This window comes from Lolium perenne, chromosome 4, assembly GCF_019359855.2.
Source record: "Lolium perenne isolate Kyuss_39 chromosome 4, Kyuss_2.0, whole genome shotgun sequence".
Classification (NCBI taxonomy): Eukaryota; Viridiplantae; Streptophyta; class Magnoliopsida; order Poales; family Poaceae; genus Lolium; species Lolium perenne.
Genome location: NC_067247.2, coordinates 227,791,631 through 227,804,497, shown reverse-complemented (window position 1 = coordinate 227,804,497; position 12,867 = coordinate 227,791,631). Strand labels below are relative to the sequence as shown.

The window sequence follows — 12,867 nt, the reverse complement described above, 5'->3', positions numbered from 1 at the left end:
GGTCCTGACATTTCGAGGGCCCGGGGTGAACCTGAAAGCTAGGGCCCTATAAGTCTAGAAAATTTTTATGTGTATGCCAATCAAAAATCTCGAAAAGGAGGATGATCTTTAATCTCTGCACACAGTCATATATTGTTGGTTATTACTCAACAATGTGAAGCAATTGTGTTCTTTGTCGAACAAATCGCTAACTAGATTGTTTTTGGCCATCCAAAATGGACCGTCTCACGATAGTATCTTCACAAATCCTACACAAAACCTATGACGAGAGACCATCGAGCCGGACCCGGTGACGCCGCGACTGGCTGCGGCGGAGGCGGCAATGATGGGCCGGAGTTCGGTGAGGAAGAAATTTAGCATTGGGGGTGCGAGGTGAGGGGCTGTCGATGTAGGATAAGAAGGGGCATGACTTAAAGAGCTGGATGTGGGTGTCGGTGGATCGGCGAAGGACGAGCTTCGGTCAAGGTGGTGTGACAAGACGTTGCGGTAGTTCACCGACGACGGGCGGGGTAGGCATGGGTTTTGCTAGTGGTGGTTTCAAGACCTACGTTGCTTGCCGGATCGAGGGAAGGAGAGGAGCGTGAGGCTCACCGAAGAAAAAGGAGACCATGAGAGGAACGAGGTAGACGTCAACAGACTAAAAATTAGTCTAATTGTCAATCAGCTTACATTAGACGGAGAAGATTCTTCCTAACTACGGCTTGAAGTGTGTGCTACGTCTATTAACGAGAATAAAAATGATCAATTCTATGCTGCATTTTTCCTTTTAAAAAGGGTGCCACGTTGATTGGATCGTTCTTGTGTAGCCACCCTAGAAATACTCCATACGTCCCATTGCTTAATCAACCAGCCCGTCCATCTTAATCCATTCATCTAAGGGAAGCCCAAGCTAAAGAAATAAAATAAAGCCCAAACTAACTAAAGGAAATAGGCCTTGATTCTATAGTCCACAAGAGGAAACAGCATAACGCTTCGTCCCCGTTGCTCAGAACTGTTCGTGAGAAGAACTCGTGACCTACTCTAATGGTGCGGCAGTTGCGTCTACCTTACCTAGCTGGGACTTGGGGCCCCTTGATTCCGAGGGCCCGGGGCGCCCGCCCCGCCCGCCCCCCCTCAGGGTCGGCCCTGACAATTACATATGAAAATGCACGCGAGGGCTTAGCCCTTAGCCCGTGAAGACTACTTACACGGGATTAGATCAACAAAACATTGCATAGAAGTCAATACAATTGAATAAAAAATAATTTTGCAATGTCGCCAATCGTGAAGAAATCTATAGTACAAGTATGGATTATGATGGAGACTATGGGAATGGCTATAGAGATGGTGGTGATGGCGGAGCAGAGCTTTGGTGCCGATGAATGGAAATTGTCTTTATGGCGGCTGCAGTTTGACATTTTATAGGGATGTGGACGAGCGTCAATTTTCGGTGGTTCCAGTGGGACCATTCACAAAAGTTCCTTGGTTTGAATCCACTTGGTACAGCCGGATGGTACTATCGAGGGTTGACCGTACCAATGTTGTTAAGTCTGGTTTCACATCATTTTGAGGTCATGTTGACTCGGGATTTCCTCCTTCACGTGATTCTTACCATAAATGCTTAGGTATCATCATAAAAACTTCCATTTCTTTGACGAAACAAATTACCAATAAGATTTACACATCTATGCAATAATGATTGATTAGGGTTAGGTTCTTGAGAAATCATCTAGTTTAAACGAAGATAAAAATGAGTGTAAAATCCACTCACGACGCCGTCAGCGCTCTTGGAGCGCAAGCCAATGCTCAAGCTGGGAGAGCGAGGCACAGGCTAAACAGAGCGCAAAAGGAGGATCACCAAGGGCGTGATTTGTTGCTCGCAACGGATTTTCCCCTTTCGTGTCGTCACGTGCAATTTGGACATGTAGCTACCGTATTAGTAGAAACGTGGCTTCGACCAACATTGGCACTACGTTTGGATGCTAGCAATTTTAGTTGGGCTCGGCTTGAGAAACGATAGGCAGTTCGATTGGTAGGTTGTTTTACGCTTGAAAAAAACTTAACACCGTGTTTGGTTATGCGCAGAATGAGGAATGAGGAATGTGATAACCTCTTCCCCAAATGGTGAGGTTACCACCCTTTTTGAGCATCAATATAACAGTCATTGTTCAGTAGCACATAGCAGACATTGTTCAACACGAAATTAAACATACCAACTGACATAAAGCGGGCACATTCTTCACTCGTCGATCATGGCAAGGACTGGATCATGCCGCGGGCACCTCTGGACCACCTCTATCATGGTATAGTTAAAGATGGTGACCTTTAATGAATACGTCGCTCCTGAGCATCTTGAAGGTCATGAAGTAGCCGATCTTGACCTGATGAGCAATGGCAAATCCAAGCCATCCTTGATCTACGTAGATAGTGCCTTTGACGTCCCTCAGCTTGACCATACAGGAGCAACCGATGTTTGTCTTGAGGATGATCGTCCTGGGTACGATGCCAAGGTACTGCCAGAAGCCTGTTAGGATTGGGAGCATTTCTAACGCCGGAGACAACACCACTTTAGCAAACTGGGTTGGTATGACGTCGTCATGGAAATGCCCAACCTTGGCAGCCCCCTCCCCCTTAGGCCTCTTGGCACCGCTGCCTTCTCTAGCTTTGCTGGAACAACCCTCGCCAAAGAGCCTGTCCGGTCCACCCATCATCATCTTTGGGCAGTGCAAAATGAAGAAGTAATTTGAATGAGCACAAATAGAAGTGTGTGATGATAAAATGAGCAAGGGTGCAGGTGGAGCCTCATATGACAGTATGATTGAACATGACAAAGAAGATCACATATCAATAAAGGCAAAGGGATTGTCCGCAAACTAAGTCTAGTGTACAAGCAATTTTGTTGCACATAGGACTAAGTTTATGGACAAACCCCTTGCTTTGCATTGTGCCACCTAACAAATCATTGGCTATAGAAGAAGAATGATGGAAGCAAAACTATAAGGTCTCAAATCATTGAACACCACAATTGATGATATTCAACCGAGTACAAGGCACAAGCAGGAGTGTTTGTGCTTTGTACAAGGTTGGATAACATCAATTCTGGTGTCATTTGGTTAACACATCATATCACTGGCAAAAAATATGGTAGGCCTCGTACTTACGATGCATCCATTAGCTAAGAAATGCCCTACGACAAAGGAGCATGCAAGACATATATGTGTTGCAAGCCCCGAGGCCACACATCATTGCTAGCTAACAATGTGATCCTGGTTTCAATCATAGGCCAAACCATTGAAGTTAACACAAATACTAGTGATCAAGCAGATCATACTAGCTGGCATCAAACAATAGAGAAATAAGGTTCATAGTTCATACAAAGCCTAATTATCATACATTACATGCCAATGTATTTTTCACCACTCATCACAAATTGCCCTAATCCTTTTCAGCTTATCCTTATTTTAAAAACCCAGCTTTAGGAGATCAAACAATGATATTTGTAAAACTTTGACTGATCCATGAGTTGTAAAACTGATATATTTTGAATTCGGGATAATATAGAAGCCGTGTGCATCAGCTTAGTGCAGATGTTGAGACGTTTGCTCCCATTTAGAAAAAAAAAAATCCATCGACTCCAAATAATTTTCCGCCCGAATCTTCTGTAAGCATCGACAATAACTTTCCTAGGCCAACTGATAATACTCGGCACATGGTCAAATTCCCTTAATCCATCTCTTGCATCGGCGCGCGCGCGTCAGATCGAGCAGCGGTGCAGCTGTGCCAGAGGCGTCTGGCAGGCATGTCTCCCCTGGGCATCCCACTACTGCATACACTGTGTTTCATCTCTCTGAATCTCTGATCTGTTGGTATGTACGTACAGCTGCAAGCTCGCATGGCAATAGGCTGCTGGCTGCAGCTTCTTATTGGCTCACGCAGACGATAATAGCGTTTCTGTACTCCTCGATGTAATAGTCGATCGATCCAATTCCTCGCCGATAGAAGCCCCACAGGCTGGATGGCCGGCAAGGAGGTGGATAGGTAGCAAGCTTAAGCTAGGCAGGCTCGCAGCAGAAGCAGTGCTAGTACTGGAGAGTGGAGCCAGCAAGCAGGGCATCCATCATCAAGGCTAGTTATTTGCCCTGCAGCTAGCCTGGGCTGGGGCTGAGAACTTGATGACAATCACAGGAGCCAATCTACAGAGACAGGGAGGGAGACGTCGCTTTTCTCCTCCCGTTAATCCCATGCACGCAGCTCTACGCATGACACGAGATGCCATTCAATAACCTCTCCTCACAGCGCACAGGCACAGGCTCGGAGTAGCTAATTCCCTCCTCGCCAGGAAACCCTTCTCCACCATCGCATCCATCCCATGATTCCCATCTCCATCGCCGTCTCCGGTACCTATGTTCCATCTCTTCTTATATACGCACCCGCTGTATCCCCTCCCTGTGTGACGATCCACTAGCTAATTAGCTACCTAGCGGAAGCTGCTAATCTATCGCTAGCCGTACGTCACTTGGCTGGCTTGGCTAGCTAGCTGCTGCCTCGCTCTAGTCGAGCTTGCTTGTCGACCTATCAAATGGCGTCGACGGCAGTCACAGCAGGCGACGACGCGGTGGGCCAGCAGCAGCAGCAGCAGCAGCAGCGCAAAGGCAGCACAGGTGGAGGGAGCGGGACGCCGCCTCCTCCGCCAACGGAGCAGGGGCTCCGGTGCCCTCGCTGCGACTCGCCCAACACCAAGTTCTGCTACTACAACAACTACAGCCTGTCGCAGCCTCGGCACTTCTGCAAGACCTGCCGGAGGTACTGGACCAAGGGCGGAGCCCTCCGCAACGTCCCCGTCGGTGGCGGCTGCCGCAAGAACAAGCGCTCACGCTCTGCGGCCTCCTCCTCCGCCCGCGGTCTATCGCTCAACCTGCCGGCAGCGGTGGAGAGCATCGACGCGGCCTCCGACCAGCACGCTGCAAGGATGGGCGGCGCCTTTCCTGGCGGCGACTTCCACGGCGTGGTCGGCATGCTGCCGGGGCTCCACCAGTCCCCCGCCGTCGTTAGCCACTACGTGCCGTTTGGGGAATGGCCCTCGGGTGGCGACGTCAACAGCGGCCACGCGATGAACGGAACAGGAGCCGGGAACGGCGCGATGGGCAGCAGCACCATCGCCTCGTCCATTGAGTCGCTGAGCTTCATCAACCAGGACCTCCACTGGAAGCTGCAGCAGCAGCGGGTCGCCACCATGTTCCTCGGCCCGCCTAGCTCCTCTTCCCAGTCCCACGTCGACGGCGGTGGCCACGTAGCAGCAGGCGCGCAATTCGGAGGCGCCGGCACGTTCCTGCAGATGGCGGGGGTATCCGGCATGGATACCGTGCCGGCGGCTACGTCGTGGTTTATGGACAGCTCCTACGCGCTGCCTTCTCCGCCCCCACCTGCTGCCGCCGTCGGCACCACCAGCAGCAACATCAACAGCGGCCGGAGTAGTGGTGGCGCCGGCGACGACAACGCCACCTCCAACAACAACAACAACTGCGGGAGCGCGATTCCGTCGTGGGGCGATATTTCAACGTTCGCGATGCTACCGTAGGAGGTCATGTTCCCAAGTGCTGATTCCAAAGGAATTGAGCTTGTTGCTAGCGAGGCTAACTAGTGCTCTCTAACTGGGTTTGATATACGTGCATGTATTAATTCATTATTATCAAGTGATATATTTGTCACAATATCCTAATCAACAATCTATGTTTCATGCCATAGATATGGTCTTTTCTCATTCCTTTTCATTTGCTTTTTTGTTCCTTTTCCCTTTGGTTCATTCGCCCATGCACGCATGAATGAATGTTGTAAACTTTGTTACATCATGTGGATCTAATCGTATTTGACTCGACTTACGTTGTGTCTAGCTTTACCTTTCACTTACATGCATGGAATCTAAAGCTAGAGAGATGGACATAAGTGTTGAAAGTATATGTTTATTTCTTCCTCCGTCCGGAAATAAGTGAATCAGATTTGCCTAGATTCACGCATATCAACACCAGCGGCGGCTGAGCTTGGACACAATTCATGGGCGGCGGGGCAAACAACATTCTTGAAGTGATACATCATGGAAAATGAGCAAATGTAGTGTACACACTGGATATATTCTGAGGCACGGTGCAAGAACTGGGCGGGCCGGCCATGGCCTTTGCTTTGTTCCAACTAAGCCTACATACTAAAACGGCGTCTAGATATATACCGAATCTAGAAAATTTGAAGTCACTTTTTTTTTTTCTTGTTTTTGTTACAAAAGGTCCACAGTTGGCATGCTAGATTACTACTAGTACATCTCATGCATGTATGTTGTTGCATCCATGAGGTTCGTTCTCTCTATCTGCCTCTCGCCTCTCTGGATGGATGGATGAAACCATGCAGTTGCACAGAGGTGTAGCTGTAGCAAGAGTACAGCTCCTGTGTGCGTGAGCTGTACGCGTCAACCTCCGGTAGTCCGGTGGCATCAAACGAAGTGCCTGTGACCGATGATGGTAATGCATGCGCCAACAGGGCAGGCGGGTTTAAGTCACGGGAATCCTACGTAGCTCTAGCTCTAGCTAGCAAGCAAGGCCACGTACATTTACCAGAAGCACAAGTGTGCGGCTACCCTAGCTAGCGAAGGTAAGCTAAGCTGTGCCAAATCGATACTGCATGCGTGGTTAATTTCCCCTGTACTCCGTACGTACCATCATCAATTGATCTCTCCCTCAATTATACAGGAAGTACCAGGCTAGCGCAACACATTCCGCTCTGCCAATGTGATGCCCTAAACAAGTAATGGCCTCGCAGGACTGTCAGAGCCTTTAAACCCTATGTATCCCCTGTGATCAATTCGAGGATATATAGATCATGGATGGTTCCGAAATGAAGGCTCCTTTTTCGTCTTCCCAGTAAGATTCTTCCATTCCTAGGAATATCGATCAAAGGCCGACAGGCCGCCATTAATTCCTCTGTGCTCTCCAACAGGAGGGAGGACCATGGTGAGATCTTGAATGTATGGGACCAACCTCCGATCTAAGAGTGCTAGGTGCCTAGCTAGATGGTCCGTAGGGGGAGTACTTCGCCTTCAGTCTGATTAGACATTTTGTGTACGAGGATTATCATCAACAAGTATGAGGGAAAGTAATGAGTTCGATATATACTCCCTCTTTGTCCAAAGCAGTTTCAATAATCCCTTGGTTTGGTTTATAAGAGAATCTTCGGTCCTGCCCCCATACACCAAGGAGCGATATTGCGACACCGAGCGACGCAGGGCATCTCCAGTGGCGTGACACATTTCGGACGTCCGAAATGTCCGTTTGCGTCGGCCCGCGGACGCGTTGTGGCCCAGGGCGACCGTTTGCGTCGGGGGTAGCTCCAGCGGTGCGGACGCATATTTTATCCGGGGACAGCGTCAAGGTCGCTAATGGTGTTTTACGTCCCGTCGAGGACTGCCGCCGGCGATTAACTGTTCCCGCGCGACGACGATCGTTCCCGCGCGCGCCCAATACATTCGCAAGTTTCGCCGGCGGAAACGCCCTGCGCGCCAACGCCGTTTCCCGCCCCGCCGTGGCTATATACGGTGGACACCGCCGGGTGCGACGGGCACACCTCACACTACCATCCATCCATGGCGGACCACATGAGTTGGGAGCAAGTTGTTGACATTTGCCGCCAGCTCCACCCGGAGGAGGAGGAGGACGAGGTAGCTGCCGCCGGCGTTGAGGCCCGGCAGGCTGGACACGGAGGTCGCGGAGGCGGAGGCGGAGGTGGCAGAGCGCGTGAAAGGGCGCCTCGCGGCGACCAGGGCGGAGATCGCCAACGCCATGGCCGAGCTCGCCGACGCCAGGGCCGAGCTCGCGGAGGCGCGGGCGGCCCTCGCGGCCCCTCCGGCCGACGCCGTCATCCACGACATCGCGGACGACGACCCCCCCATGCCCAGGCGCTTCGAGTGCGCCGGTGACCAGCGGGTTCTGCTCGCGTCCTTCGAGTCCCTGGCAGGGGACGCCAAGCGCCGCCAGGCTTTGGTGGCGGAGGAGGAAGCCGCCAGCTATGCGACGGCCATGGCTAGGGGTTAATGTGCTCCGACCTGGACTCGCTCCAGCGTAGGGGCCGTTCTCCCGCGCGGGTCGAGCAGGAGAACCGGGAGCTGGAGGTCGCCATCGCCGCCAGGGACGAAGCTGTGGCGGCGGCGGCTAGGGACAGGGCCCGCTTCGTCGCCGACGTGGCGGCGATCCAGGCGGCGGTCCAGGCGGAGGAGGACACGGCGGCGGCGGAGGAGGAGGCCCGGGCGACGGCAGAGGAGGAGGCCCGGGCGACGGCGGAGGCGGCGGCTACGAAGGTGGCCTTTGCGACGGTGACGGCCCTGTGCGAGATGTCCGTTCGCCGCCGTGCGCGGCGCGCGGAGTGCAAGAAGCGCTCCCGCTTCAACGACGGCGCCGGCCCATCCGGCGGCCAGTAGTAGGGCGCGCGACTGCGAGTAACCGAGGCCGGTGTAGGCCGCGTGACGGCGAGTAGGTACGGCCGTTGTAGTTTTAGGTTAACTCGACTAACCATCTCTGTAAAGATGGTCCTTTTGGCCAATCAATAGTAATGAAAAAATATTTTGCTTATCTAGTCACTGCCGACCGGGCCCGGATGTACCCAACGCGGACATTTTCCGCGACCGCCGAGCGTCCGCAGAGACGCAAACCTGGCGCATATTTGGACCAGGTTTGCGTCTTCGCGAACGGGCCGGTCACTTTGCGTCGCCCCGCTGGAGCAGGGCCCAGACGCATTTCCGGTCAAGGCGGACGAAAACGGTCGCTCAGCGACCATTTGCGTCGCGCCGCTGGAGATGCCCGCATGTTGCTGCACGTATGGGGCGCCTCTCCCCAGCCCTGCCCCCAATACAATCCTCCCAATAGATTTTGTTTCTTTTTACACCAATTTTAACCATGTTTTTAAACAAAATTTGAAAATATAAATAAAATAATCCATACAATTCAAATAGAAGCAAATTAGTTATAAAATAATTGAAAATAGAAATAAAATAGTTCATACAATTCAAATAAAATGAAGTTCAACTAGATCAAGACTCATGCAGCGTCTGCTTTGAGCGCCCACAAATAATCTATCAGACCATTTTGCAGTTGGTGATGAACAAGTTCATCATGGAATTCCGTATGCATGGCGAGTAAATCATCAAACTCTACTGGCACCTCGTGTTTAGCAGTCGCAAGAGGTCTTATCGTAAGGATGATATCATTCACTGGATCTTTGTGCTCACTCTCGATGACCATGTTGTGCATGATCACACAAAAATTTATCACCTTCCACACTCTCTTTTAATAATTCAATTTTCTATTTTTGTTTTGTATAATTTGCTGATCTTAGTTGTTGCAGAGACCTAAGCATGCGAGGTTAATTTTGCATATGTAGAGTCTTATGCAATGTTCTTTATCTTAAATTTTTCATGCAAATCATGTATCATGTTGCTTTGATAGGCTTGCTTGCCTAGGATTTTTATTTTGTATTTATATAAGGGGATCACTTGCTCATGTTATGCCCGATAAATGTTAAGCCGGAGCTTTGATGCACTTTGTTCAAAATTTTACCTAACTTATGAGAAATTAAGTGATCCTCTAAAGACCCTTGATCTATTTGAAATATATATAATAAAGGGAGACCTGTTGATTGTCACTATTTAGAATTATCTTATACAAAATGTTATGAAGCCTCATAGTGCGTGTTACACAGAAATTTGTCCAAATAGAATTAATATTTAAAAGTTTTGAGATTACATATGGTAAAATTTTACCTCGTGATCATAGTTAGATATTGCTTTACGTGTATCTTACGCTTTGTTACAACACTAAGAGCATCTCCAGTCGCGTTCCCCAAAGCGTCCCCCAAAGGGATTTGGGGGACGCCGGCCAAAAAAATATCTCAATTGCGTGCCCCAAAGGCCGCTTCGGTCCGGACATGCCCCAAATATTGTCCGGCGTCCCAAGCCCATCCCTTGTGTATAGAGGCTCTATCAGGGACGTCGGACACGACTTTTACACTTGTTTTTTTTTGTTTGGAGGTCGCGTTTGGGGGGAGTGGCTAGGAAAGGGACCTCCTCCAAACACAAATTTGATCCGGACGTCCCCCAAACGACCAATCCGGCGCTTTTGCCAGACGTCGTTTGGGGGATGCGACTGGAGATGCTCTAAGGAAGAATGAAACCTTTGCTGGCCTATGAATGACAATACAAAAACTTATGGCAGTACCCAACGGATTCTTTGGATGCAGAAGGCAAAAGTATATGCATAAGATTTTTACCCGGTGGATCACCCTTTCATGGCGGTCAGAAATGTGTGTGTGTGTGTGTGTGTGGAGGGGAGGGGATATGTATGCCCCGAGGTAGACTTGATACAAACACTTATTAGTGATGTCGTAGGTGGACGACAAGGTCAACACGTTCTATTGTCGTGCTAGATAGATAGTGGCACATAATCCCGCATCGTGGATTCTACGTAACCTCTACAGTGGATCCATCCCGGGAGGTTGTTCAAGCGCATCTAGCCAATAAGTGAGGCCACCATAGATGAGCCATTCGCATCAAGTTTTTCTTCACATATTCACACTTCCTCTTCACCCAATCCATCACTCCGCAAAAGCTTCAGCGGGTGGCGGCGTGCGGGAATTAGCGAGAGCTAGGCCGTGGGCGAGATCTGGACTGCGAGATGCAGCTACGCTTACATTTGTGAATATCTCAATTTCCGCGCACACAGTTGGTGTTTTTGTTTTTTTGTTCAATCAAGATCTGATTATCACATATGGGAATATCTCAATTTGACACATATTTGGGGATTTCCCAGTCTCACACATCAACATGGATTTTTTTAAGTACCACCCTAATGTACCTAAGGATATCTATGACCCAGATTGGAATGACATCGACTCGTAGACGGACCAAATTTGCAGATGTGGTATACCACCATGTCGCTACATAGTGTGTAGGAGGTAGAGGCAAGGGAACACTGGCCTCAAGTTCCGTGTTTTCGGTCATCAGAACATGGTTTGCGATTTTGTGGAATGTGAGTTGATGGAGAGCATGAAAAGATAATGCTCCAGTGCTTGTTAATCCATATGTCGTGGTAAGTCAAAGCAAACGAAGATTTGAATGGCCGTACGCCCAATGCAGGACAAGAAGAAGTATGCAACAAAATGTATGCTGAGAACAAGAAAGATCTTAGCTAGCTAAAGGAGGAGTGCACCAGGATCGTCCAAGAGATGTTGTCTTCTTAGGAATGAGCTAAACAACATAGTTTATCATATGTAATTGGAAGCTCGATCTCTAGGTCGCCACTCGCCACGCATGACGACGTGGTACTGGGACAAAAACCATGCATTTGGTTGCATACTCGCATGGATTCTCTGCATCGCACAAGTTTTAAAGCAGCCCAAAAGTTACCCATGAGGCACGCTCGATACGGTCGTTTCCACGCAGACTAGCTCTGGCAGGCGCAACGTGCCCTTTCTATGCACGTGTTGGGAAGCGTGGGAGATGGAACGTTGTAGTAGTTAGCGATTGACAATGAGCACGATTGGGAGAAGGCGCTCAAATCATTTTCCCCAGTGTGCTAAGGCCACACGCAGCAAGGGTGACGACAAAGGTGTCTACATTGGCATCCACATCAGTGGTCGGGACCTCCAGTGCGTCCATGGGGAAGGCGCCTACGTTCATGCGGCCAAACCTGTCGCGATGGCTTCGTCCTTGGCTTTGAGGGCTTCATCGGCGGCTCCGATTGCATCATCTGCAAATCTAGGCCCCCGATTTCTCCACTGTAATTACTTCCAACTCATGGATTAGATAAGAGGTTAGGGTCTTTTAGGGTGGTTAGCGGTGGTTCATGAGAAACCTGTGCATTAGTGGTTTAGTGTAGATCCAGGTAGAATCGATGCAGATTGGGTGTAGATTCATTGTAGGTTGGAGTAGATTAATTTTGGATTTGACTTCCCAATTTGGACAGTGCCAATGTCTGCATGTCTAATTTGTACACTGCCCAGATTGGAAATGCACTAGTTGTGCATGATTTTTGAATGATCTATATGTGCAAGGTCTATTTGTGCATTGTTGTTCTGTAGCATATATATTTTTGTACATGTACTGGAAGTATGCATTGGCATGATGTAGTTATACATTGCGTTGCCATGATCTTGTTGTTCAGGGGCTTGATTTTGTTATGCATTGGCATGATCTTGTTGTTCAGTGGCTTGATCTTGTTATGCATTGGCATGATCTTGTTGTGCATTGCCATGATCTTGTTGTTCATTGGGATGATCAGATTCTAAGTTGCATTGCAATGTTGTAGTTGTACATTGTTCTTACGTCTTTGTCTATGTACTGACAAGATCGTTAAGTTGGACCGTGACACGGTGGGGAGGGGCTGGCATCCTCCACCTAGGTACCAGGACGAGCTCCTCTTGAACCGATGGATGAAGACACTGATACGTCTCAAACGTATCTATAATTTTTTATACTCCATGCTTGTTTTAAACCAATTCATATATGTTTTCTTTACACTTAGTTGCACTTTTACATGATTTTCGGCACTAACCTATTAACAAGATGCCACAGTGCCAGTTCCCCATTTTCTGCTGTTTTGTATTTCAGAAAAGTTATACAGGAAATATTCTCGGAATTGGACGAGACAAAAGCCGAAGTCAATATTTTACCGAAACGAAGACGAAGTCCAGAGGGGGTCGAAGAGGCGCAGTAGGGCGGCCAGAACTACCCTAGGCGCGACCTGGACCTGGCCCGCGCCTAGGGGTGGTATGGGTCCACCAGGCGCCCCACCGACCTAAATCCTCCGCCTATTTATACATCTTCTCGGGAAAACCCTGGAGTTCCGTCGCGGTCAC

The 12,867-nt window shown here is 49.4% G+C and overlaps 1 protein-coding gene across 1 annotated transcript; it reads left to right on the top strand.

The window, feature by feature from the left end:
• The first annotated feature begins 2,555 nt into the window (after positions 1 to 2,555).
• On the top strand, positions 2,556 to 5,705 carry LOC127323266 (uncharacterized). The gene has a single exon (XM_051351427.2). The coding sequence runs from the start codon at positions 4,559 to 4,561 to the stop codon at positions 5,555 to 5,557; it is 999 nt and encodes a 332-aa protein (XP_051207387.1). The 5' UTR covers positions 2,556 to 4,558; the 3' UTR covers positions 5,558 to 5,705.
• The last annotated feature ends 7,162 nt before the right edge of the window (positions 5,706 to 12,867 follow it).